At 47.5% G+C, this 26,743-nt stretch overlaps 1 protein-coding gene across 1 annotated transcript in view; it reads left to right on the forward strand.

The window, feature by feature from the left end:
- Positions 1-26,743, forward strand: part of cac (calcium voltage-gated channel subunit cacophony) — a 2,326,612-nt gene that overhangs the window by 369,122 nt on the left and 1,930,747 nt on the right. Inside the window, exons 6-9 of the mRNA XM_080268748.1 lie at positions 13,399-13,549; positions 19,706-20,304; positions 21,353-21,428; positions 25,715-25,809. Coding sequence (XP_080124874.1) covers positions 13,399-13,549; positions 19,706-20,304; positions 21,353-21,428; positions 25,715-25,809 — 921 coding nt within the window. The remainder of the gene's footprint in view (positions 1-13,398; positions 13,550-19,705; positions 20,305-21,352; positions 21,429-25,714; positions 25,810-26,743) is intronic.

Genomic DNA, 26,743 nt, shown 5'->3' on the forward strand with positions numbered 1-26,743 from the left:
ATCTAACTTGGGCAGTCTGTATACTCTACCAAAAAGAATTTATACCGACAAGAATTGGTTTGGTGCCGTGTGAAAATTTCGACATACAAAGAAGTTTTGTGCAGTCCCGATTTGTTTATTTTTCTTATAGTTTTGTAGCGATACTTCTCCTATAACGTAATCATTACAAGGGTTTGACCATGATTCTGTAATAATAATTGTCAGAATTATTGGTAGTTCCACTAGTAATCAGTTCGTTTTGCTTGGAAGTTATACTTTTCTTTCATATGCCTAATATTCGTAGTATGGCTGGATCTCGTAGAACTGTGAGACACACTGAAATTAGTTCTGTTTAACTGTTTAAATCCTCAGTTGCGATGGCAACATTCCTACAAGCCACTATAATGCTTCCTTCCTCCCCAAAAATCCCCTGATTGTCTATGCGTACCTCATGTGAGGTCACATTAACCTTACTCGGCTGATGATCTGATCTCACCTCACCTACCCCATCACCATTGGCCTTAGGCTTTGATTGTTAACAGCTACGGCATTAACGTCCTCTTTTCCCCTCTCAGTTACCACCTGAAGCATGCCTAACTCTGTTATATAGAATTATACCTAACCTAGCTTTTTGTACCCTGTTAAGGTGATGGCCGCCTTTACCATAAAATCTACTAACATGACTAAAATTATACCAAACCTCAGCAAACATCACGCTCTCCCTTCTACGCAGATCTTCTAGCCTACAGTACTGTTGACTCCTATCTTTCTGCCGAGTATCACAGAACCAACGTCGAATCATAGTAACAGACCACAGATAGCTAACGTCCTACGGCTTTCCTTAAACTTCCTAATAAGATCTTTATACTAACTACCTCTACTAACCTGTCTGAAGCTACATCGTTAGTCCTTACCACGGCACAGTAACAAAGACCGAGTCCTCTGAAGTTGTTGCTGACAGAATCAATAACTGTCATGTCCTTTACATCCAGGATAGTAAAACCGCTTCCTCCTAGAAGCCTTATCATAAAACTCCTTCTCCTGATGCCTAATCAACAAAACCCCGACAAGTATGAGGCCAGGCTCATACTTCTAAGATCATGAAACCTGTTTCTAATAGTTACACCTCGATCACTGTTACCTACCTTAGCTTTTCGTCCTCCTTTGACTGGTTGGAAGCCATCACTGTCATCTAGCCTGGTGACAGCCTTAACAAGACTAGTTTCTAACACTTCATCCACTTCGTCTGCATGTACTGCTATGCCATATGCCAGCCGCATTCTCCCAGCCCTTTAACCTGACACTTAACACGTTGATATCCTCATTGTTTTTTCTTATTTATAAAATAAGTCTGCTCACTAAGGAACGAAACAAACAACACGCATATTCACCTTCTTTCACCATGGAAGCTCCTATAAGCTCCTTAGAACAAAAGCAGCAGAAGAATCGTTGGGCAGCACCATCTTTAGGAGAACTTGGGAAGAGCTCCAAAAGCACGTCTTTACTTGGGCAGATAAGAGGAAGTTTAGACTTGGTTAGAGAGAGAGAGAGAGGATTGGGAAGTAGGTGTGATAGGATGGTAATTTTTCTCTGTAACTGGATATTAAGCACAAATTACTAATAAACACACAGGTACCAAAAGTATTTATTCACAAAGGACTGTTCAAATAATCTTTTTGGTATGGTCTTATCGCAACGACCAGTGAGGGCATAATCTTTGCTATATATCAAGGCACAAAGGTAATATTATACCAAACATGATCGTACAGTCTCAAAAAAACACAACCTGGTTTCATAAACTGTATGGTAACCCAATTAGGTAGGCGGTGGCTGAATCGGTAGAGAGGCGGCCTGCAGTCCTGATGGACCCAGGTTCGAATCCTGGCTGGGGCAGGGAACAGTTTAAGGATTTGAATTTCATAAAAGCAGACTTTCCTGATCTACCAGATAACCCGCCGACATGTCATAAAAGTACCCCCGCTAATACCAATATACCAGTCCTGTATGAGACATCCCTAGCATGTACTCAATATGGACGGTGGGTGTTAGCGCCGAAGTGGTGACATGTAGAGAGGTGTATGGTATGTAGGAGGACTACTGGGCCTTGAGAGCAGGCTGCGAAGCCTATGCCCAGAAGTCGGACACATAAAAAAAAAAAAAAAAAAAAAAAAATTAGTTGTATCAGATGTCTTAGTTTCCAAGGAACAATGGCTAGTTGACAAGGTAAAAGGCCAGGTGCAAGGTGATACTGAATTGAGCAAAACTTTTCATACTTCCCCAAACATGAATAACTGTAAACATTTTGTAAAACTTTGCTTTCATATTGACATGTACAGTCAGCAAACATGGCCGTTAAAAATGTATACAGCTAAGCTAAGACCTCGTGAAGCCTCCCTTAAAAGGGGCCTCAGCATTGACCTCGTGGTTTTCTAAAAGCCTCGGCCTCGAGCACGAAGTCCGAGTCTTTGCTTCAGCCCATGCCTGATATATATATATATATATATATATATATATATATATATATATATATATATTCATAGAGTTAGTAAGAAAAAACTCATAATATATATATATATATATATATATATATATATATAGATTATGAGTTTTTTCTTACTAGCTCTATGAACTATAAGATAATTTTAGCTAAGGGTATGAAAAAACAGCATCACAGGTTGCTGCAGTGCAGAACACATTTTTTCGTTTCTCTTTATGACCACCTTAATCTAATGTAGGTTTAATTTTCTTTTTAAATAACACAGGAAGGAAAAACAAGTTAATAAAAAGAAATAATCCATACATCAGATTACTGGCATCCTCCATAAAATATCTGTAACAGTTGGACTTGAACAGCTGTAGGTTGAAGTTTTGGGGGAAACAACTTCGGGGAAGCGAGTTCTAAAGAGATGCAGTTCGGGGATTAAAAGAATTCTGATAGGCAGAAGTTCTGCAATATGGCTGTGTGACATTCCAGTCATGAGCGCTACCAGATGCCCGTGTAGCATTCGGGAAGGCATGGAGAGGTGGCACAATGGATGTAACTTCGTCTGAGCATTTGCCATAAAAAAAATCTGTAAAATAATGCATGGGAGGCAACATTCCTTCTTCTTTGTAGGGGAGTTATGTATAATAGCAGGGTTATTATTAATTCTAACAGCTTTGTTATGAATATTGTCTGGTTGTTTTAGTGCAACCTCTCCACAGCTCACAAGGGTGAGCAAAATTCAAGCTGAGAGCAGGGGCGCACCCACGGTGGGGGGCCGGGCCCGGGCCCCCCCCCCCAGCTCTGTGGGTCCTTTAAAAATTTATATATATTTATTTCGATAACAGCAGAACATGAAAAACTGGCAATTACAAACAAAGAGTAACACATGAGCCAGCAGCTCTCTGACTCTTAACCTGCATATGATCCAGTAATTATCGAATTACCTGACCTCGCCTCACTACGGTCCCCTCCCCCTTAGAAAATTCCTGGGTGCGCTCCTGGTTGAGAGCGCACATGAGTTTTATAAACTATAGTTAACTGGTCGTCAGTGAACACGTTACGGACTTGGTACAATTGTATCATCCAAGTTTCTTGGAGGCGGTTTTAGCAAGTGATCTGACACGAGAGGTCCAGCTGAAGGCATTGTTAAATTGGACACCAAGAATTTCAGTACTTTTGGAGATAGGAATATTGGTAGCATTGAAGGTAAGACACGAATCTGGCAATATCTGTCTGTTTGTAAATTGTATATATTTGGTTTTACCAGCATTAAATGAGATAAGGTTGTTTTGTCCCCATTTATTGATCGTAGATAAGTCTTGATTCATGGAGATGGCTGTACTGAGTTGAAAGTAAGAGATATTAGACTTTGTAAATGGGTGTTTGAGTGTGAATGAACTGTGAAGTGTTGAGTCATCTACATATGAATGGATGGGATTGTGGGTGACAGATAAGAGAGTTGGCGCCAAAACTGATCCCTGCGGCACACCGGCATTAATTGAGTGGAAATTGGAATATACATCATCTACTTTGATTCTTATTTTTCTGTTGCTGAGATATGAGGAAAGCAGAGGAACAAAAGACAGTCCATAGCAAGGAAGTTGGACAGCTGGGAATGGTGCCACACTCTGTTGAAAGCTTCAGAAATATCAAGGGCTACTGCATGAGTCATGTTGGTTAATTGATTGATGGATTGCATGAGTCAGGAGATTGAGTATGTCAGTGGTGGGTCTTTCGTGGTGAGAACCATATTGTCTAGCACTAATTAAGTTGTTGGATTAAAGATATTTGACTATCTATCTATATATTGCCAGACGCCTCAATCCCGTTTGGGGTGGCCACAAACAAATCGCCTCCAAGTCGCCCTGTCCCCCGCCATTTCACTGCCCTGCTCCCAACTCACACACCCCTCTCTCATATACATCTCCACCCCATCCCTCCATCTCATCCTCGGCCTCCCCCTCCCTCTTCCCCCCTCCACCTCCCTCACATACACTCTCTTCGTCAGACTATATGCTTATTAATTAAAATTTCAAATACTTTACCAAGAGAAGATGTGACAGCTATAGGTCTGTAATCAGAGGGGTCAGAGGAATTTCCTCTCTTTGGAATTGGGTGGATATTGGCTTCTTTCCATGAATTAGGGAATGAAGAAGTCGTATGCATAGTCAGAATAATTTAGCTAGAATAGAGGCAAGTTCTGGGGAACGCTTTTTCAAAACAGTTGGAGGGATTCCATCTGGGTCTGGAGCTTTGTTGTTTGGTAAATTGTCTAGGATGGATTTTACGTATCTTGTCTGTATTTTAAGTGGAACAGTTTTGGGAGTCAAGGTCTAGTACTGGGACGTTCTGGCTGAGTTCCTCTGTGGTAGAATTTCTGGCAAATGTATTGGCAAAAATATTCGCTTTCCCACGTGGGTCGTTTATAGTATTGCCATCAGATGATTTGTGGGGGAATGGATGATGACTTGAATTTGTTGATTTTTTTTTTTTTTTTTTTTTTTTTTTTTTGAGTTGCCCAGAATATTCTCTTGTTGTTAGGGTTGTTAAGTACAGTAGTTTTGATGCTTGATTTTGAAGAAAGTTTGATTTAGCGAAATTTATTAACAGCTTTTGCGTGGTTTCTAGCAATTTCAAATTGACAAAGTGATGCAGAAGTTTTTAATTTTAAGCGTTATATGCTAATGACTTTTGGGCCATTGCTCTGGCACAGTTGCTATCAAACCATTTTGGAGAGTTCAGTCTTTTAGTGAACTGTTGACTTTGTATGAATAAATCAATACCAGCTAGTATTAAGTCATTAATGTGGGATTGGGTAGAATTGACATCACAAGAGAAGAAAGACTGCCATGGAATATCAAGCAAGATAATTTCTAAATCCATCCCAGTTTGCCCTATCAAAATGCCATCGGGTCACCCTTTCAGGCTCAGAACGGGGAGGTTTGGGGAGGCTAACTAATGAGGCTTTCATGAGATTGTGGTCAGAGGATCCAAGTGGTGACAGTATTCATTCCTGTATTGGTATGGATTGTTTGTCAGGAATAGATCCAAGAGATGGGCATTATGGTCAGGATTATCTGGTACTCTGGATGGTTGCTTTACCAACTGCATGAGATGAAATGATTTTGCAAATGCTCGCACTCTAGACTAGCATCATCAGTCCTGGCAGAATGCAATAACCATTCGACATTATGTTCATTAAAATCACCCAAAATGGTAATTTCGGTGCTAAGGGTAAGGTTAAGGTTACTCAGTTGTGTGGATATGGAGTTAGTTACACGGGGTTCTGAAGAAGCATTAGGAGAGCAATAGAATACAAAGATATATTTGGTCATATTTAGGTAATTACTTTATACAGTGAGTAATCAAAATTAGTTGAAATGAAGTTTAAAACAATGTTAACTGCATATTCATATTTCATATAACAACAGGTGCCATCCTTGTTACGGAAGTTTGTGAGGAGATGGTAACCAGGAAAACAAACTGGAGATATTTTGGTAGAAGAGATTTGTGGTTCTGTGAGGAACAGGGCCAGAGGGAATATGGACACAAGAATTATAATAGTAAAGTTTAAACGGAAGTCGATGGAAAGAACACATATATGAAAATAATGTATTTTGCCATCGTTAAGTATGCACATTATACAAGGTAAAAGTGTCATCACCTATTAGCTTTAACAGTACTACTTACACATACTAAAATGCGTGACTTAAAGAACAGTGCCCCCCAAAATTACCATATTACCCCCGACGACAGGGCAAGCCAAACACAGCTCAGTATGCCCGAGGATGTGCCGACACCCCCACACGGACCCCATGGGGTAGCCGCCACCAGTCACCACCACTCCCAGCAACAGCGACATATGTCAGCCTGGGCCGTGCGCCCCTGTGTCATGCAGCCACCACGCCGTTGCCGCCGTAGGAGAAGGACACTACCTTCACGGAGTGGAATTGTTGAGTCAGCAAGGGGTGGAGTTGAAAAACACTCCAGACGGCGCCCCTCTGGTAGAGACGATCTATGGTCGCTCTCATCCTCGTGAGATGATCTATGGTCGCTCTGACAGTGCTACGGTAGAGACGATCTATGGTCACTCCCATCCTCGTGAGACGATCTATGGTCGCTCCGAAAGTGCTCTGGTAGAGACTATCTATGGTCGCTCCCATCCTCGTGAGACGATCTATGGTCGCTCCGAAAGTGCTCCGGTAGAGACGATCTATGGTCGCTCCCGTCCTCGTGAAATGATCTATGGTCGCTCCGAAAGTGCTCCGGTAGAGAAGATCTATGGTCGCTCCCGCCCTCGTGAGACGATCCATGGTCGCTCCGACAGTGCTCCGGTAGAGACGATCTATGGTCGCTCCTGTCCTCGTGAGACGATCCATGGTCGCTCCTGTCCTCGTGAGACGATCCATGGTCGCTCCGACAGTGTTCCGGTAGAGACGATCTATGGTCGCTCCCGTCCTCGTGAGACGATCCATGGTCGCTCCGAAAGTGCTCCGGTAGAGACGATCTATGGTCGCTCCCATCCTCGTGAGACGATCTATGGTCACTCCGAGAGTGTCTTGGTAGAGACGTCCTATTGTCGCTCCCTTCCTCGTGAGACGATCTATTGTCGCTCCGAGGGTGTGCAGAGAGTAATGAGTCGAGAGACGTCCCCCCGGCAGGAGACTAGAGCCCAGGCTTCCTGTCCCAGAGTGACCCAGACAGGCCTCACAGCCTCCCCTGGTCTCTGTTCCCTACGCCTGGCTCTAGAGCAGACGCACCTGACGGACCCCAGTGGAAGTCGCTGCCGCAGCCCTCCCCTGTCGGCGCCCCTAGACGCTGGAGACCGCAGCCCTCCCCTGTCGGCGCCCCTTGACGCTGGAGACCGCAGCCCTCCCCTGTCGGCGCCCCTAGACGCTGGAGACTGCAGCCCACAGTCTCTCTCGGTTCTCCCCAGGACACCCAGGCGTGATCTCTCTATGCCCCCACGATGCTGGGACTTAGCACAGAGGTTCCTGGAGCTATTCGGCCCCAGTCCCGAGGGCCACACACCTGAGCCAAGCCCGAAAGCCACGGGAAGCCCAGGACGCGAGAGGACGCCCTTACGAGTTATCCCATGCCCTCTCGGCCCACCTCGCATTGGCGGTGCCCCTAGCCCGGCAGGATCGCCGATGACATGTTCCTGCCTATCCCCCTGATGAATACGTGTGATATTGTAGCATGAGTGATTTAGGTTAAGTGTGATTTCCCCTAATGTAAGTATTGTACAGTGATTTCATATAGTGCATATCGAGGTAAATAAGATCACAGTGAGAATTTAAAGGACGAGAGTGTGGAACAAGATCTGATTGACTGTACTTATGAGTGACCTCCCTGTTATACAATTAATAAGCCTGTGCCGCCTGGAGATTCCCCTATAAAGACATACCCCCATTACTGTGAAGGAATATTGTGAAAGGAAGTCTATCTATCTGTTGCCAGACGCCTCAATCCCATTTGGGGTGGCCACAAACAAATCGCCTCCAAGTCGCCCTGTCCCCCGCCATTTCACTGCCCTGCTCCCAACTCACACCCCCCTCTCTCATATACCTCTCCACCCCATCCCTCCATCTCATCCTCGGCCTCCCCCTCCCTCTTCCCCCCTCCACCTCACTCACATACACTCTCTTCGTCAGTCTTTCACCCTCCATCCTCTCCACATGGCCAAACCACCTCAGTGTGTTCCTCATAACGCTTACTATCACATCCACATCCACACCACAACGCTCCTTTATATCCTCATTCGTCAGCCTGTCTCTCCACGTGACTCCACAGGCACCTCTTAAATAACTCATTTCCACTGCTCTCACTCTTGACTTGTGTCCTACCAACAATGTCCAAGCTTCACTTCCATACGTTAGAGTTGGTATCACAATACTGTCATGTAGTAACTTTTTCACTTCCATGCTCACTTCCCTGTTTCTTATCACTGCTTTCAAGGAACCAGCAACCTTTCTTCCCTGCTGTACCCTTTCAAGCACTTCACCCTCCAAACCTCCATCCTTACTCATCACACTACCCAAATACTTAAATGTACTCACATTTTCCAATTCCTCACCATCCAACCTCACTGTACATTCACTAATTTCACCTCTCTCAAAGGAAGTATTAATGGTATTCTCTCCCTCCCCCACGCTACCCATAAATCTTGTTTATCACTCGCCCCAATATCCCGAGTAAGTGTGAATCAAGAATAAAATCAATTACCAAAGTCCCTTGGCTAGTGGAAACCATATAAACTTCACAGCTAATATCTGCTGCTCTCCAGTATTACCATAACTTTCCCCTAGCCGTCACAAGTCACTCCCCGCACCTCCCCTATCTCCTCGTGAGACAACCCCCCCCCCGCGCCTCCCGCGCGCGCCTATATTTAGTGCACTCTTGATACACTAGGATTGATTGTGTTGTCATTACTATCAGAGAAGCAAGTATCCTGTGAGATACACATATCCTAGACAAGGTTTTATATTGCTATGTATTGTGCTGTAATATCTGCTGATTTGTCCTGTGTCTGATTGTGGTAATATACGTGTAAAGGTTGTTGCCCAGAGTTTTTGTGTCCTGCCTCTCTTTATTGCACTAAGGTCCGGTCTCACAAGAGGACCCTGCCCCACGTTAGGTGAAATAGGAACGAGAAGTCGAGCCTAATTTCACCTAGCATTACACTGGTGGCCAGCAGTGGTTCTAGACCCGGGCGTAAGAGAGAGGTAATCAGGAAATATTTGGCAAAATGGCAACCAAACCGCACGTTCAGTTACCCAAGTTTGACCCCAACCAGTATGATATACACACATATCTGGCAATAATTAAACCCTTACTGGATATTGGCTTTGAAAATGACCAACAAAAAATTGCAGTCACACTACCACTATTGGGTAAAGCAGCGGTGAACATAGCGCCGAAAATCGTCCCAGAACTCACCTGGCCGAACTTTACTGTACAAGCCATCACCCCATCATTAGGGAAAGTAGTGGCTCTCTCCAAATTGGATAGTTTTGCATTCGACGGGGATTTAGATAATACCCTGATACAGGCAAGACGCCTGGTTACTGCTGCCTACCCGGAGGCAGATGAGGAAACCCGGGATCAGCATACATTTAATACTCTGCTCAGAGTGCTCCCAAATGTTGTGAAACAACACTTCACTATCCATGATCCAACAGGAGACATGGATAGAGATATATAGCTGATGCGGCGCCTCCTGACCACCTGCCCTTCTCCACAACAAATTAATGTTGTTAAGAAATTCCCCACCCGACCCCCAGCCACACCGCGTCCACCTCTGCCTCACACCAGCCCGACCCCGACGCCTAGCCCGCCCAGGGCACACCCCTCCCGTTGGCGCCCTGCCCCGCGAGAAAACCCGAACGCAATTCTTATCAACCCGTGGGAATTCACAGCCTGCAACTCCCGCTGCCCCCTTCATGACATACGGGACCAGCTTAAAGCTGCTCGCCGCAGAATCACAGCCCCGGGTTCGCGTAAAGTGTCCGCCTTAGAAGGCGAGGCCCCAGGGGATGAGCTGACGCCCGTGGACGAGCCCCATCCAGGAGAAGTAGAGCAGGAACAGGAGAACGAGAGCCCTAGCCAGCTGGATTTTTTGGCCCGCCCCCGCACCAACCCACGGTGGCGGGGGCCATCACCCCTAAGTATCGCCCCCCAGTATACCGCAAGATGAAAATAAACGGCGTGAATGCCAGACTACTAGTCGATACGGGAGCGGCCAGGTCCTGCCTTTACAGCCACTATTTCTCCCGCTACAAATCGCGGTTTGGCCCACTCTGCCCTACTACCACTCACCTTGTGGACGCGGGGGATGGCCCCCTGCCCATCCATGGGGAAACTCGGGCCCTATGGGTCGACACCCACCAGCCAGTGTCCACCCAACATCCATTCATCATTTTTTATTCCTCCTGCCGGATTTATGATGGGTATTTAGGGCTAGACTTGCTCCAAAAACTCGGAGCCACGATCGACTGTCGCCACCGACAACTCCAGTTCCGCCCCCCACCCCGTTCCACCCCAGCCGTTTGCACATGCATGCCGCGGCCCCGGCCGGAGGATTCGCCCTCTTCCTCCCCCCAGTGCCCCCCTTCTTCCCCCCTTTTTCCACCTCCCTCTCCTCCCCCTCCCGTGCCTTTCCACCCCACTCCTGCCCCCTCTTTCCCTGCCACCATCTCCGCCGCCGTTACCATCCCCTCCCACCATGAGGCATGGGTGCCCCTTAACAGGCCCTCAGGTCCATCCGTTTTGTTCTCCCCCCTCCTCCCCACTGGACCCCTTTCTGCCTGCCTTGTGTCCCCCACCTTCCTCCCTCCCCACCACGCCACCATCCGCATCGCCAATCTCGCCCCGTCCCCTCTCACCCTCCCCAAAGGGCTTATCATCGGAGAGATGGAGGAAGCCGAGCCCTGTGCCCCATCCTCCTCCCACCTCCCCACCCCTCTACCCCCCATCCCCGACCATCTCTCCAACCAGCAGTCAGACACCTTACGCCGCCTTCTCCTGGATTTCCAGGATTTGTTTGCGACAGGACCAGCAGATATAGGGCATACCACGTACCTGTCGCACGTAATCCATACGACAGGCCCACCTATACGACAACCTTCCCAACGCAAGAACCTCTGACAGAGAGAAGAGGAGGACTGCCAGGTGCGCGAAATGGAAGAGGCAGGTGTTATCTCCCCCTCCACCAGCCCGTGGTCCTCTCCCATCGTTCTAGTAAAAAAAGAAAGACGGCACGATGCGGTTTTGCATCGACTACCGCCGTGTGAACAACGTCACCATTAAAGATGCCACCCCCCTCCCCCGCATTGACGATTCCCTAGACTCCCTCTACAGGGCGTCTTGGTTTTCTACCCTCGACCTCCAGTCTGGATATTGGCAGGTCCCCATCCACCCGGACCATCGAGGCAAGACGGCCTTTTCCACCAGTAATGGCAAACATTACGAATTCAATGTTCTGCCATTCGGCCTCTGCAACGCCCCTGCCACTTTCTGCAGACTAATGGAATCTGTCTTGAGCGGCCTTACTTGGGAAATATATTTAGCTTATCTTGACGACGTCATTGTTTTTAGCCAGACCTGGGCCGACCACTTGCAGTGCCTCCGTCGATTTTTCACCAGAATTCGCCAGGCAGGCCTCAAGCTACATCCTTCTAAATGTGTCCTGGCCGCTAAGACTGTCTCATTCCTAGGACATACTATTTCCCAAGCAGGAATTTCCCCAGATCCCGACAAGCTCCGTGCCATAGCGGAGATACCACCTCCGCATGTCCATGGCGTCTGCGCCTTCCTGGGACTAACGTCCTATTACCGTCGCTTTGTGAAGGGATTCGCACAGATCGCTAAGCCTCTTCACGACTTGACATGAAAAGGGGAACCTTTCCTCTGGAACGAGAATCGGCGAGCTGCTTTTCAACAGCTAAAAGACAAGCTTGTCTCGGGCCCCATCGTGGCCTTCCCCGACTATGCCCTCCCTTTTCGCCTCTACACGGATGTATCCTTTACCACGATAGGCGCCGTCCTAGCCCAGGTACAGGCTGGCCGGGAACACATCATCGCCTGCGCCAGCCACACTCTGAACCCAGCCAAAAAAAATTATGCCGCCACCAAGCGAGAATACCTCGGCATAATCTGGGCCCTCCAATATTTTAGGGCTTATCTTTCTGGGACCCAAGTCACGATAATCACCGACCACCAATCACTCCAGTGGTTGCGCCAATCAGACTCCCATAATGCCCAACTCGTCCGGTGGCGTGACACCCTAGAGGAGTTTCAGTACGAGATTTCATACAGACCCGGAAAGCTCCACACCAATGCAGATGCCCTCTCCCGCCTCCCCATCCACGCAGTACAACCGGACCCCGACCTCCTACAACTTTGGCACCACAAGGAACGGCCCCCTTGGATCCCTGCTCACCTATTCCCCAAGCTGTGCCGACAGGGCGACCACCTTCTAACCCCGTCCGGACACATCCTCTTGACCCCCAATGCAGAACGTGACACCCTGCGCCACCTGCATGCCCACAACGGCATCCACCTGGGCACCAAAAAATTACTACAGGTGTTCAATGATATTTACTGGGCCCCAAATCCCTCCACACTCGCCAAGGAAATTATCCAGACTTGCTGCACCTGCGCGCTTGGGAAAGATATCACCCGGACCGCCGGGCCATCTGGCCATATCACCGCCCACAAGCCCTGGCAACTCCTGGTGATCAACGTAATAGGCCCTCTTCCCCCTAAATCTTGATATAAATATGTGGTCATTTTTGTAGACACGTACTCCAAATTCGTAGTAGCCTGCCCAGCTAAGGAACATCATGCCGTCACTGTCGCCGATGCCCTGCTCCGACACGTGTTCCCTTACTTTGGCATTCCCCAAGCCATCCATTCCGATAATGCCCCCGAGTTCTCTGGAAAAGTCTGGGAAGAACTAGCCAGGATTTTCGGGTACAAGGTCTCCCACTCCTCACCATACTGGCCACAAGGGAACGCGGTATGTGAACGTAGCCATCGTACCCTTATCAATCAGCTACGCACCAGAATCGAGGCTACAAAAGATGACGATTGGCCGGCACATGTAAAAATTGTCTAATGGGGCATGAATTCATGACCCTGAGAAGACGGGATTTCCCCCCATGAAAGAATCTTTGGCGAAACCCCCCTCCTACTACCCATACGCCATCACCTGCGACCTCCCGCTTCCGCTCCCACTACAGACCCGCTACACTTGCTAAAAGGGCGGATATACCACCTGCAAAAGAACCTAGACCTTGGACCCGACACAGCCTCCAACCCTTTCAACCCGGGTGACACAGTCGTCGTCGCCCAACTTCCCACTCCCCACAAGCTCTCCCCCAGTTTCACGGGGCCCCACACAATCACCAAAGTCCCCAACCCATACCAAGTAGTCGTAGACTATCACGGCACGCCCCGTACCCTCTGCAACCGTCACGTGCGGCCTTTCCGCACGCCCACCTCCCCCGCTTCGGCCCCACACCCCCGCTCCGGCCCCACACCCCCAGCCCCCTTCGGCTCCTGCACCACCCTTTACAGTCACATGTGAGTGCTATGGTTCCTCCTCACCCTCCCACTCCGCCCCCCCTACCATCTCCACCTCCCTGGCCACCACCACCCCCAGCACCTCACCTGATGCCTCCCCCGCCACCCCTCCCTCACCCTCACCCCTTCCCTCCATGGCCCCCCCCTCAACGCCCACTCCCACCTCTTCCGCCCACGCCACCACACCCCACCGCAACCCATTACCACCCCCCCTCCCCCACCCACCATCCGTACACCCACTCCGCCAACACCGCGCCTCACCGCGCCCACAACACGCAAAACAACCCGCCCATCCCATACACCCACTTCTCCCTCCACCCCGACCCTCAAGACCACCACCACCAGCTCGGGCCGCCTCTCACGCCCACCCGCCCGCCCGATACTCACACACCCCAACACCACCCACCTCTCCACGACTTCACACCATCAAGCTACATCAGGCCCAAATCCCCTCTACCTGTACTCCCCAGAGACTCAACGCCGCATTACCACAGCGCAAAACCCAGCCCTTACCCGCAGTATCCAGCATCCAGCCCCCAACCACACCGACATCCACACCAAGCAAGATGAGAGTGAAGCGGGCCGTATGGGCACCTACCCTTGGCAGGAACCACAGACTCTGCGGGCCACACCACCTGCTAAACCTCCTCCAGCCTACCACCACCACCTCCACACTCTTCCTCACCTGCGAACCAGCACAAGAAGAGAACCCCTACACTGTCGCCTGGCAAACTGCGCTGCAACACCTCCAGCCCGTCTACACCACCTCCAACATACAAGCGTTCCACCTCCAGCCACGAGGACGTGACTTTTTACAGGGGGAGAGTGATAAAATGCGTGACTTAAAGAACAGTGCCCCCCAAAAATACCATAGTACCCCCAACGACAGGGCAAGCCAAACACAGCTCAGTATGCCCGAGGATGCGCCGACACCCCCACACGGACCCCACGGGGTAGCCGCCACCAGTCACCACCACTCCCGGCAACAGCAACATATGTCAGCCTGGGTTGTGCGTGCCTGTGTCATGCAGCCACCACGCCGTCGCCGCTGTAGGAGAAGGACACTACCTTCACGGAGTGGAATTGTTGACTCAGCTAGGGGTGGAGTTGAAAAAGACACTCCAGACAGCGCCCTTCTGGTAGAGACGATCTATGGTCGCTCCCGTCCTCGTGAGACGATCTATGGTCGCTCCGACAGTGCTCCGGTAGAGACGATCTATGGTCACTCCCGTCCTCGTGAGACGATCCATGGTCGCTCCGACAGTGCTCTGGTAGAGACGATCTATGGTCGCTCCCGTCCTCGTGAGACGATCCATGGTCGCTCCGACAGTGCTCCGGTAGAGACGATCTATGGTCGCTCCCGTCCTCGTGAGACGATCCATGGTCGCTCCGACAGTGCTCCGGTAGAGACGATCTATGGTCGCTCCCGTCCTCGTGAGACGATCCATGGTCGCTCTGACAGTGCTCCGGTAGAGACGATCTATGGTCGCTCCCGTCCTCGTGAGACGATCCATGGTCGCTCCGACAGTGCTCCGGTAGAGACGATCTATGGTCGCTCCCGTCCTCGTGAGACGATCCATGGTCGCTCCGACAGTGCTCCGGTAGAGACGATCTATGGTCGCTCCCGTCCTCGTGAGACGATCCATGGTCGCTCCGACAGTGCTCCGGTAGAGACGATCTATGGTCGCTCCGACAGTGCTCCGGTAGAGACGATCTATGGTCGCTCCGACAGTGCTCCGGTAGAGACGATCTATGGTCGCTCCGACAGTGCTCCGGTAGAGACGATCTATGGTCGCTCCGACAGTGCTCCGGTAGAGACGATCTATGGTCGCTCCGACAGTGCTCCGGTAGAGACGATCTATGGTCGCTCCCGTCCTCGTGAGACGATCCATGGTCGCTCCGAAAGTGCTCCGGTAGAGACAATCTGTGGTCGCTCCCATCCTCGTGAGACGATCCATGGTCGCTCCGAGAGTGTCTTTGTAGAGACGACCTATTGTTGCTCCCTTCCTCGTGAGACAATCTATTGTCGCTCCAAGGGTGTGCAGAGAGAGGTGAGTGGAGAGACGTCCCCACGGCAGGAGACTAGAGCCCAGGCTTCCTGTCCCAGAGTGACCCAGACAGGCCTCACAGCCTCCCCTGGTCTCTGTTCCCTACGCCTGGCTCTAGAGCAGACGCACCTGACGGACCCCAGTGGAAGTCGCTGCCGCAGCCCTCCCCTGTCGGCGCCCCTAGACGCTGGAGACTGCAGCCCACAGTCTCTCTCGGTTCTCCCCAGGACACCCGGGCGTGATCTCTCAACGCCCCCATGACGCGAGGACTTAGCACAGAGGTTCCTGGAGCTATTCGGCCCCAGTCTTGAGGGCCACACGCCTGAGCCAAGCCCGAAAGCCACGGGAAGCCCAGGACCCGAGAGGACGTGCTTACGAGTTATCCCGTGCCCTCTCGGCACGCTTCGCATTGGCGGTGCCCCTAGCCCGGCAGGATCGCCGATGACATGTTCCTGCCTATCCCGCTGATGAATACGTGTGATATTGTTGCATGAGCGATTTAGGTTCAGTGTGATTTCCCCTAATGTAAGTACAATATTGTGCAGTTATTTCATATAGTGCATATTGAGGTAAATAAGATAACAGTGAGAAGTTAAAGGACGAGAGTGTGGAACAAGATCGGATTGACTATACTTATGAGTGACCTCCCTGTTATACAGTTAATAAGCCTGTGCCGCCTGGAGATTCCCCTATAAAGACATACCCCCATTACTGTGAAGGAATATTGTGAAAGGAAGTATTAATGGTATTCTCTCCCTCCCCCACACTACCCATAAATCTTGTTTATCACTCACTCCAATATCCCGAGTAAGTGTAAATCAAGAATAAAATCAATTACCAAAGTCCCTTGGCTAATGGAAACCATATAAACTTCACGGCTAATATCTGCTGCTCTCCAGTATTACCATAACTTTCCCCTAGCCGTCACAAGTCACTCCCCGCACCTCCCCTATCTCCTCCTCGTGAGACTCAACCCCCCCCCCCCCGCGCCTCCCGCGCGCGCCTATGTTTACTGCGCTCTTGATACACTAGGATTGATTGTGTTGTCATTACTATCAGAGAAGCAAGTATCCTGCGAGATACACATATCCTAGACAAGGTTTTATATTGCTATGTATTGTGCTGTAATATCTGCTGATTTGTCCTGTGTCTGATTGTGGTAATATACGTGTAAAGGTTGTTGCCCAGACTTTTTGTGTCCTGCCTCTCTTTATTGCACTAAGCTCCGGTCTTGAAAGAGGACCCCGACCCACGTTAGGTGAAATAGAAACGAGAAGTCGAGCCTAATTTCACCTAGCATTACACATACTTTCAAATACGTAAACATAATTCCATAATTTCGTACTGATTCTGAAATACAGTCAACCTTGCCAGCTGCTTTCTTTAGTACCAATAGCTTCCTCTGTGATGTATACCCTAATAATACTGTAGCACTGTGATACCAGTTTCATTAATTTGTGAACATGATTGTCGTCAGCGGAGGTGTTAGACATATGGGTATTTAGACAATCAAATATCCTCTGAACTGTAAGTAATACTGGGCTAGATGTTGTGCAACTCAGCTCTGGAAATTAATGGCACTGGTTGATGTTTTAGGATTTTTTTTTTTTTTTTTTTGCAAAATTTGGAATTTTTCAGTTTCATGACAGATTTCAACTACACTCGCTTGCACATAGGCGGCTTCCTCTGACTCCCTTGACAATGAAAGTGCTCTAATAACTATCACCTTTAGATGCTGATACCAGAGCATCTTGAGAAGGAAGATTTTTTTCTCTGCCATTTAACATATACAGTAATCTTGTTGAATTAGCAATAAGATATATTTCTTACCTGGGAAATGTAATGCCATCTTTCATCGATGAATTCTTGTGTCCATTTTTGCATCTGTAAGCTGTTTTCCTGACTTGGGCTGATACAAAAGGCGCATGCGTCAGACGGGGTGCATGAACAAGGCTGTCACTACATCTGTGCTGCCCTGGCGGCGGACACACAAACGCGGCACTACCCATGAGAAAGCCCCTCCATATAATAGAGCTCAGTGGATTGAACTTATGCAGACACAAACCCAACCCCAAACTCCCTTCCCCCCCCTTCAAGCCTCCTTTCTCCTCCTCTGTCCTCCTTTCCCCCCTCTGTCCTCCTTTCTCTCCTCTCCCTCTCTCCACAGAACATGTAAACACTACATAAAAACGTAAGTACATAACTTCACAAATGTACTTAATCATGTACGTACCTACATAAGGACAAATGTAACCAAGGATGGGCGTAAGTACCTACATATGTACTCAAGTATTCATGTAAGTATGTGTATGTATTTGGACACATGTTGGCCAACGTCAGTGTACACAGATAAATACGTACGTACTGTATGTAATTGCGTAGTGACCTACTTACGTGTGTAAAGGCGGCTTCACACTAGACCAAAAGTGGCTAACATGCGAGCCAGTTTTGCGAGTGAAAATGGCTAGCAGAGTCGAGTGTCCGTCACACTCGTGTGCTTTTGCGCGCCGAAACGGCCAACAGTGTCGTCTGCTTTGGTGCCTCGTGGTCATTTGTAAACAAACCACCACGGAGTACCCATTCCCTTTTCCTCAATTTCTGTAACCGCCTCACGTCCTTTAGCAACTCCAGAGCCACAAAGCAGTCTTCTAGAGTTTTCTTAGCCGCAGGATCCATATCAAAATCTGATTTTTACTTGTTGTTTGGAGACAAAACAGACAGCTTCTGTGGCTGGTCACCCGAGTGTCTGAATATTTATTTCATGTTACAAGAAATAAATAAAAGTGAGCAAAAACCACAGGAATTAAATTATATTTGCTTAACAATTTTAGTTAAAGTTTCCTTCTGTGAATAACAGAATATTTTCTCACCAATTACAAAATTAATATAGGCTCATTTGAGTTCTAATCCGACCAACAAGTTGTGAGCGAGAACTGTTATCCATTTCGCCTCGCAGGCAAAATTTCGCTCGCTGTTAGTCAGTTTGGCTAGCGGGTCGCAAAACTGGCTAGCCATGTTAGCCACTTTTGTCCCAGTGTGACGGCAGCTTTAGCGTGTACGCAATCGAGTATTTATGTCTGCAAGCACTTGCCTACTACAGTCTTGCCTACGTATGCGCATACGTAAATACGTACAATGCATATACATAATTTTTTTAAGCATTAATACACGTAGGCCTACTTAAACACATTCGTACTTAAACAATAGACATACATTAAATGTGTGGTTAGGTATTTCTGTATGCATATACCTTAGTGTATATGGAAATACTTGTATGATTACTGTTATGCTAGGCGTTTTTAGGTCAGCTTCCCGCACTAAGAATGCCTAGGTTGCAGCTGGGTTCCCTTTCTAGACCGAAGCTTGGACATAGTATGAGAGGAACAGGGCATAAAAGCACAGGGCAACAACCTTACACGTATATTGACAAATTCTCTGCTATGGAACAGGATGACAATTCACACAATATGCTAAACAAAGTTAATACATAGGCTTGGAGATGGGTTTCGAGTATCACACAGGATACTACATAGACAGAGGTCTTTGTCTAGGTAAGGGGGCAATACACAACTTTCACAGTCCTTGCATGGGAGGCTTGTTCCCAGTGAGAAGGCAAAATATAGGTTGTACTGTGCATGAGGTAGTTCAAGTATCCTTATTCTGACACTGACTCTATTTCCTGATTCATGGTAGTTATATATATTGTCACTGGATTCGTCCCAGGGTTATGATAATGACACTGAGTTTTGCCTCGCGTCTTGCACAGGATGGATATGTAGTGTCGAGTGTCTTTCCTCACTTTACTGAATTTCACTATTCACATGCACTGCACAGTCTTTGCCTCTCACAGTCTGTGAGGGCCATGTCTCACAGTCACCGTTATATATAATGTCACTGATCAGGCAAAGGGGAAAGGGGAGGGCCTGGGGACCCACAGTCGTCGGTCTGGGGTGGGCGAAGTCCCTTCAGGAGTCCCTTTGTCATGCGGCCACAGGACTACTAGCAGGGGTGTCGTCTCTCGTCAAGGGCTTGGGCTGGGTGTGGTGAAGGGCCCCTTACTTTTGGGGCTGGGAACTAGGGTCTGACCCTCAGGGCTAGGGCCAAACAGGTTCTGGAGGCACTCCCTGAGGGGCCTGGTGGAGGAAGGGCGTCACCTTCGTCGGGGAGGGGAGTCTCGCCCTGGGGTCCTGGGGGTGCCCTCAGAGGTCTGTCAGCTGTGGTCTCCTTTCCGTGGCATCACCGTCAGGGTGGGGCTGTGGCATTGCTCCCTGCCGGAGTCTGTCCAGTGGGGGTCCTACTTGGGGGCTGACTGGATAGAGAATAGCCCCGGGGATAACACCGGGCCTCTCCACCAATCCTTGGGGCAGAAGTCCTCCTCCTGGAGGTTGCCTCAGTCTGAGTGGACAGAGGAGCGGCCTGTGCTTCTGCCGCCAGGCAGGGCTGATCGCAGGTCGCCCTCATGCTGTGGACTCACAGGGGGCGAGGGACTTTGGTGTCCCTCCCCGGCACGGCTACTGGCCCTCACCGAGTTCCCTTGGACAACAGATGGAAGGCGGCTACAGGCCATCCCTTTGCCGTCGGTGCGGCTTCTGGCTATCACCGGGGCCCGACTCCCTGACGGCAACACAGATGAAGCACGGCTACAGGTCGTCGCATGCCTACCAGCGCGGCTGCAGGCCGTCACCGATCCCATATGGAAGACGACATGTAGATGAGGAGCAGCTACAGGCCGTCTCCTGCCTATTGGCACGGCTATAGGCTGTCGCTGGTGCTGTGCCCTCCAAGGCAACTGCAGAAGGAGAGGGGGCATACCTGTCTCCACTTGTGCGGCTTCAGGCCATCACAGGTTCTGCAGGGGATGTAAGCAGCACCTGATGGAGCAGCTACAGGCCGTGGCCTTTTTGTTGTGAGGCTACCGGCCGTCACAAGAGCCCAGCTATAGGCCGTCTCCTTGTCTTTAGAGCGGCTATAGGCCGTCTCCTTGTCTTCAGAGCGGCTACAGGCCATCTCTTGTTTTGCGTGGCTACCGGCTGTCACTGGGGTGCTGCTTGGAGCTGATGGTTCAGCTCCACCCTGATCCCTGCGAGAGCTAGCTCGCCCAAAAGGTAGTGCACTCGGACTGGGGTGGTCTCGTCGGATGCACTCCGGGGAATAGAGGTGCGCGGCCCAGGGGAACTTATGTCTGTATTGACTGGACATGTCGCACACACCATCTACCCCTCCGTAGTCTCCTCTTAGGGGTTTGGTGGCGACCTGAGTTGCCACGGCTGGTATTTCAATTACTTAGGTAAGTATGGACGTAAACAAGTACGAACATGTGCATATGAAATGTATTTGTGTATGTAGGCAAGTACATACGCAAGTACATATATACGTATGAACGTACATAGGTGCATACAAGTAAATACATAGGTGCATATATACAGTAGTTATGTACGTAAATGCATACGTGTGTATGGACATAGGTGCATATCTAAGTACATCGTAGGTGCGTACATAAGTCTGTCAAAGATACGTATGCAAGTACGTAATAGGTGTGTACATAAATACTCCATAGGTGCATACTTAGGTACGTTATAGGTGCGTACATAAGTACATCGTAGATGCATACATAAGTGTGTGCACAGGTGCATACATAAGTACGTACATAGGTGCTTACTTAAGTGCATACACAGATACATACTTAAGTGCGTACACAGATACATACGTAAGTGTGCGCGAGTACATACAGGTGCTTACATAAGTTTGTACACAGGTGCGCATGCAAGGAGGTACACAGGTGCACACATAAGGACATACATGGGCATACTTGTACGTAAGGACGTACACAGGTACGTATGTATGTACACGTGCATACATAAGTCTGTACACGTGCGTACATGAGTACGCACATGTGTACGTTCCTGGGTGCATATGTATGTCAGGTGCACTTGTATATAATGTCCATCCACAAGTATATACATGAGGAATACCCTCCATGTCGAAGATAATTCACCGTTGTTTTGGTAGGTGGTCATGTCATTATGTACAGTCGTCAGCACAAATTCGCTGCAAGCCTGCTCGTGTGATGTGGCTGTTTTGTCTGGCAACAGTGTATAGGAACTAGTTGCCACACAGGCTTTTATACTCCTTAAAGACGTGTTTGTAAGAAATAGTGCTATAGATCGCCCAGAATGCAATAGTCTTTATATCTGATTAGCATAAAAATGAGCAAAAGACGACAGAAGAATGTTGTAGAGTGATAAAATTTCTGCTCTTTCCCTCGTACCCACCCCATATTCCTCCCCACTCTACCTCTCACCCCCCCCCCTTGCTCCTTCATTTCCACTCCCCTCTCTCCGCACCCTGTCTACCTTAACCACGGCGCAGATCTACGTAATGAACTGCACTCTTCTCCATTTCGTGTCTATTCCTGTAACCTTTTAGCTCCTTACATTCGAGAGTATCTTGCTATGCCTCAGTCTTTTTCACCCACACTTTACACCAAACGTGATGCAGTAGTTCGAAACATGATGGGTTCTGATCCCGCTTCATGAATCAGTGAACAGTATGAGGAGGATGGGAACATTTTCCTTGCAACGAGAGAGAGAGACAGGCAGACAGAGACAGACAGAGAGAGGAAGTGGGAGGAATGAGCACAAATGTTTGTTTAATTTCTCCTACTGATATACTAGCCACCAACTGCCAGGCTCACTAAACACACACACACACACACACACAGTAAGGAATACATCACAAGAACGAGACCTCAAATGTTTCTGTAGCTAGCGGGTGTTGGTAGTGACAAGGGGTGGAGAAAAGAATGACAACTGGAATAAAAAAAAAAGTGGGAATCAGACGAGGAGGGTGAGAATGGGATTAGAACAGGAAGGAATATTGGTAATTAGCCTTGGATACATTTTATTAAAGCATTTCGAGCAATTGAGAACAGGACAATATTGGTTTAGTAAACAGTCAAGAAAGAATTGTGATGCACCAGTCGGGTTAGTGCCGTGGATAAATGAATGAAGGTAGAGAGAGTGAGGAGAGGAGAAAGTGGAGAGGCATGAAAGTGAGTGGGGTGTAGGAGGGAGAGGGAGGGGTGGGGAGACATCAGGAGGAGAAAGGAGGAGAGAGGGGAAGGGAGTTTAGGCACGGTTATGAGGAATGTCAGAGTATTACGCGCTTACGTCGTTTCATAACATTCTGTCAGCTCTTGCCCTTTTTTATACTAATTAAATGCGGTATACATAATATTATACTCTAGCCAGCCTCTAGTACCACTTTTTAAAAACACGTCGTTAAAGTGTATAAAAGTCTACGTGGCAACTAGTCCCTTTACACTGTTGCCAGACAAAAGGACCCAAATCACACGAGTAGACTTGCAGCGAATTTATGCTGACGACTGTACCTGTTTCTGAGTCGGGACCTTGTAATGGTGGTCTGGAGGTTCCTTAGTGCAAGGGAAACTATATTACAATGATGACGGCGGACACAGTTTGCGCATGCCAGTGCAACGCTGAAAGGGAACGGCACGGCCGGCGAGGGAGCTTCCTAAGCATACGGCCATTAGTGAATCCAAGGCAGTTTGTGTACATGAGTTTTAAATTTTCTTGTTCTGTATAACAGTTTGGGTAACGTATCCGTTCGTTCGTTTAAAGATTTCCTGCACCTATAGTGCAGGGCGGGCCATACATTAGCCCGGTCAGTGGAGTGTGTGCTGACTTAAAAAATAGTAAGGGGGAAGACAGGGCCTGGGGACAGCCCAGCACACACGCCCTGTCGTCTAGCTGGCTTTGTGATGTGTGTGTAACGTATCCAAGTTAAGTACATTTTTCTACGCTGTGGCTGAACACCAAGAGGCGAAATTAGCCATTTCACAAAATGAAATTCTGTACACCAATATTGAGTAAAAAATTGAACCTCTAATCAGGTAATCCTTCCCCATCCCACCCATTCACTCACTTTCCAAAACCTATGGTTCATACATGCATCCAAACACCACAGCATATTAAATAAAAATAATAATAATAATGTTCTCACTTTCAAGTACTGTAAGGGGTGCTTCTGAAAAGCTCCAACCCGATGGAGGGCACTGCTGACTCCAGTTTAACACAGTCCCGTGCAGTTTATAAAGCCTATTTCTGTTAAATATCAACACTGTTGTTTGAAGCTGTGAATCACAGTAATGTCACATGCCATAATATAAATAATACTATTAGAAAACGTAATTATAACATCCCACCATTTTATTGGTTCTGTAATACCAAGTAGTGGAAGTTTGGTTCTTAATATATACAGGTAGTTGGCTCAGTCTGTAAATTAAGCCTAGTGGGTATCTTGACCCATTTAGTCTCAGTGTTGGCTTAAATTTAATGATCAATAAATAATGGCATTTATCATTACATTTTATCCGGTCTAGGAGTACGTCCCAAAACAAGGATGAGGACGGATGTTCAAGGTAAAGCAAGCCAAGACATCTGTTTTCGCTACAAATACAGGAAGCCAAGTTTTATATTCACAATCTGCATAACTAGATATAGAGGAGTTCTGGGTGATTGACAGTGGAATGAGGAAGAAGTTTAGAACAAAACTCGAAATATTGCTCACGCGTGATTTGGGTGGGCAAAATGTTGAATACCAGTATTTACGCAACATTAAATTTAAGCCCACATAGAGACTGAATGAGTCAAAATAACCACTAGGCATAATTTACAGTCTGAGCCAACTATATATTAAGAACCAAACTTCCACTACGTAGTAGAAATGTAATAGTGTAATGTGTTGGGATTGCCATCAGCAGATATCTACAGTAATTTCTGTAGGTGATTGATAAAACAATTCACGTTATGTTATAATTATTTACGTTTTCTATATGCATTATTTATATTATGGCATGTGACATTACTGTGATTCACAGCTTCATACAGCAGTGTACATATTTAACAGTGAGAAATAGGCCTTTTAAACAGTGCGGGACTGTGTTAAACTGGAGTTTGCAGTGCCTTCTATTATTAGCTTTGAAAGCACCCCTTTGACGTGGCCATGCCGTGAAATGTCACTGTCCTGTTTAACTTGTGCTAAGCACAACGTTGTGAAGCTCATTCTTACAAGCAAATGAGTTTTTACATGAGAGAGATGATACTATCCTGCATTTACAGAATTTGCAGCATTTGATGACAACCATCCTTCAAGGGCAAGTTGGCTACAAATCGTGTGCTACACCCATCATACTGAGAAACTGCCCAGAATTCGAAGTTTTCATTTACAACAGACCGAGTTTCAGTGAAGCTATCCAGATCAGTAGTCAACTTCTTGAATATCAGTGCAAACTCTGCCATGTATTCTGACTGTCATCATGTCCTTACATGTGACACATGATTTCTTTTTTGTTAGAACAGCAAGTTCTGCTGCATATGACTCTGTACTTTTCTCTGTGAAAAATTCGTTACCGTACATAGAAGTTGCTAGAAAACTTCGGCAGGAAGTTGGAGACTTTCAAGAGCACAGTTGTAATGACATCCATTAAGAATCGAATTTTAGATGACAGTTTGACCAAAGACAGGCCTACAACCTAGTGACATCAGCTCCATTTCCATCTAGGAATTTTCCGGTGCACTAGAGAATGTTTTTCACTTAAGTGAAATGTTCCCAACATTGGAACAAAGGTATGAAATTCCTGAGGTCACATCAGTTGAATTTCCCAGACGATAGTGTACACCCTTTTTACAATACATAGGAAATTCTCTCAAGCAGTTATGTACAGATCGACATAAAATTCTTCATTGCAGAATATACTATTGCATATTCCGTAACAGGGTAAGACAGAACAGCAAGAATGCACAAATCATCATTGGAATGTTTTCTTTTGCCCAGAGTTGCAGCCACTCCAAGAAGGCATCATTTGTGACTGGATTTTTTTTTTTTTTTTTTAGGCAGTTGAAAGACCAGGCAGTATCTTTCAGTTTTGCTACTTCAGCATCTTGATATTTGTTGATGTGCTCTTTCAGTTCGTAAGAATCACGGATATCTGAATGGCATGCTGATCTGAGAAAATCTGACAGATTTGCCATGGTAAGATTTCTTTGGAAGCAGGGGTCCATGTGTGATCAATATGTTAGATATCTTGGGGTTTCAGGTTAATGGTGGTGGTTTATCTGGTAGAGATCATTCACTGTACCATGTTCAGAGAAATTTGCTCCTTCATGGTCCCAGTTGTCAGTAGCAACAGATGTGAATTATCCAGGATCAGAGTAACTGGGTAGTGCGACACGATCTTTGTTAAAATGCTGTGAAAGATGCAAGGTCTTCTTGATACCTACGAAGCTCATTGTAGCTGAGTGCTAGTCCTTCATGGTAGATTATGGTCACAATTTCCCCCCTTCGTTCAAGATTATGTACAGATTCTGCATTCATGATGTGCTTGGGAGTTCTGCCATAGTGGTACACATAGTACATACTTTTTCTTTTATGTGTCCGACTCTGGGCATACGCTTCACAGGCAGCTTCCAAGGCCTAGTAGTCCTTCTACATACCATACACTTCTACATGCCACTTGGAAGAGAAACTACATTTTTATAATGTTTTGTGAAGAGGTGATCATTTGCCTCTGTGTTTTCATCTTTGTCATTATTTTTAGCATGGTCATCATTGTTATTACCATCATCTTCATTATTCTGATGGTCTTTGCAATCAGTAGAAGGCTTCTCTTGTCGTGATTGCTGCTGCTGCTGCTGCTATTTTATAGGTTTTAGGACTGAAATTATACAAATAAACCGCAATTCAAAGTAAGGGATGAATACTCGTATCACTACATGCAAGCTTTTGCTCTTGGCCATCACAAACAGAAGTCTTCAAGACCGAAATCATAAGAGAAAGCCTGGTCATACTAGCACACTTGCATAGGATCAACAGACCAATGGTCTCAGCTCAAGCAGTTGCAGAATTATTTGACATGATATCATCAGCAGCAGCAGCAGCAGCCGTTTGAGTATCCACTGCAGGACTGGCCTATCCCGACCGAAGTCGGGACGATACAGCCAATGTATCTCTACCAAGTGGCTTAGGCTGTCTAGTAGAGATTGTATGTAGGGTGAGAAGTGCTTGTAAGTGTAATTGTAGTCTTGGAATGGCTTTCGATGTGTGTGTAGTCTGTGAACCAAGTGTA

The sequence above is a fragment of the Coenobita brevimanus genome, chromosome 29 (assembly GCF_032717465.1).
Source record: "Coenobita brevimanus isolate Jiangsu-jjx chromosome 29, ASM3271746v2, whole genome shotgun sequence".
In the NCBI taxonomy this organism is placed as follows: domain Eukaryota; kingdom Metazoa; phylum Arthropoda; class Malacostraca; order Decapoda; family Coenobitidae; genus Coenobita; species Coenobita brevimanus.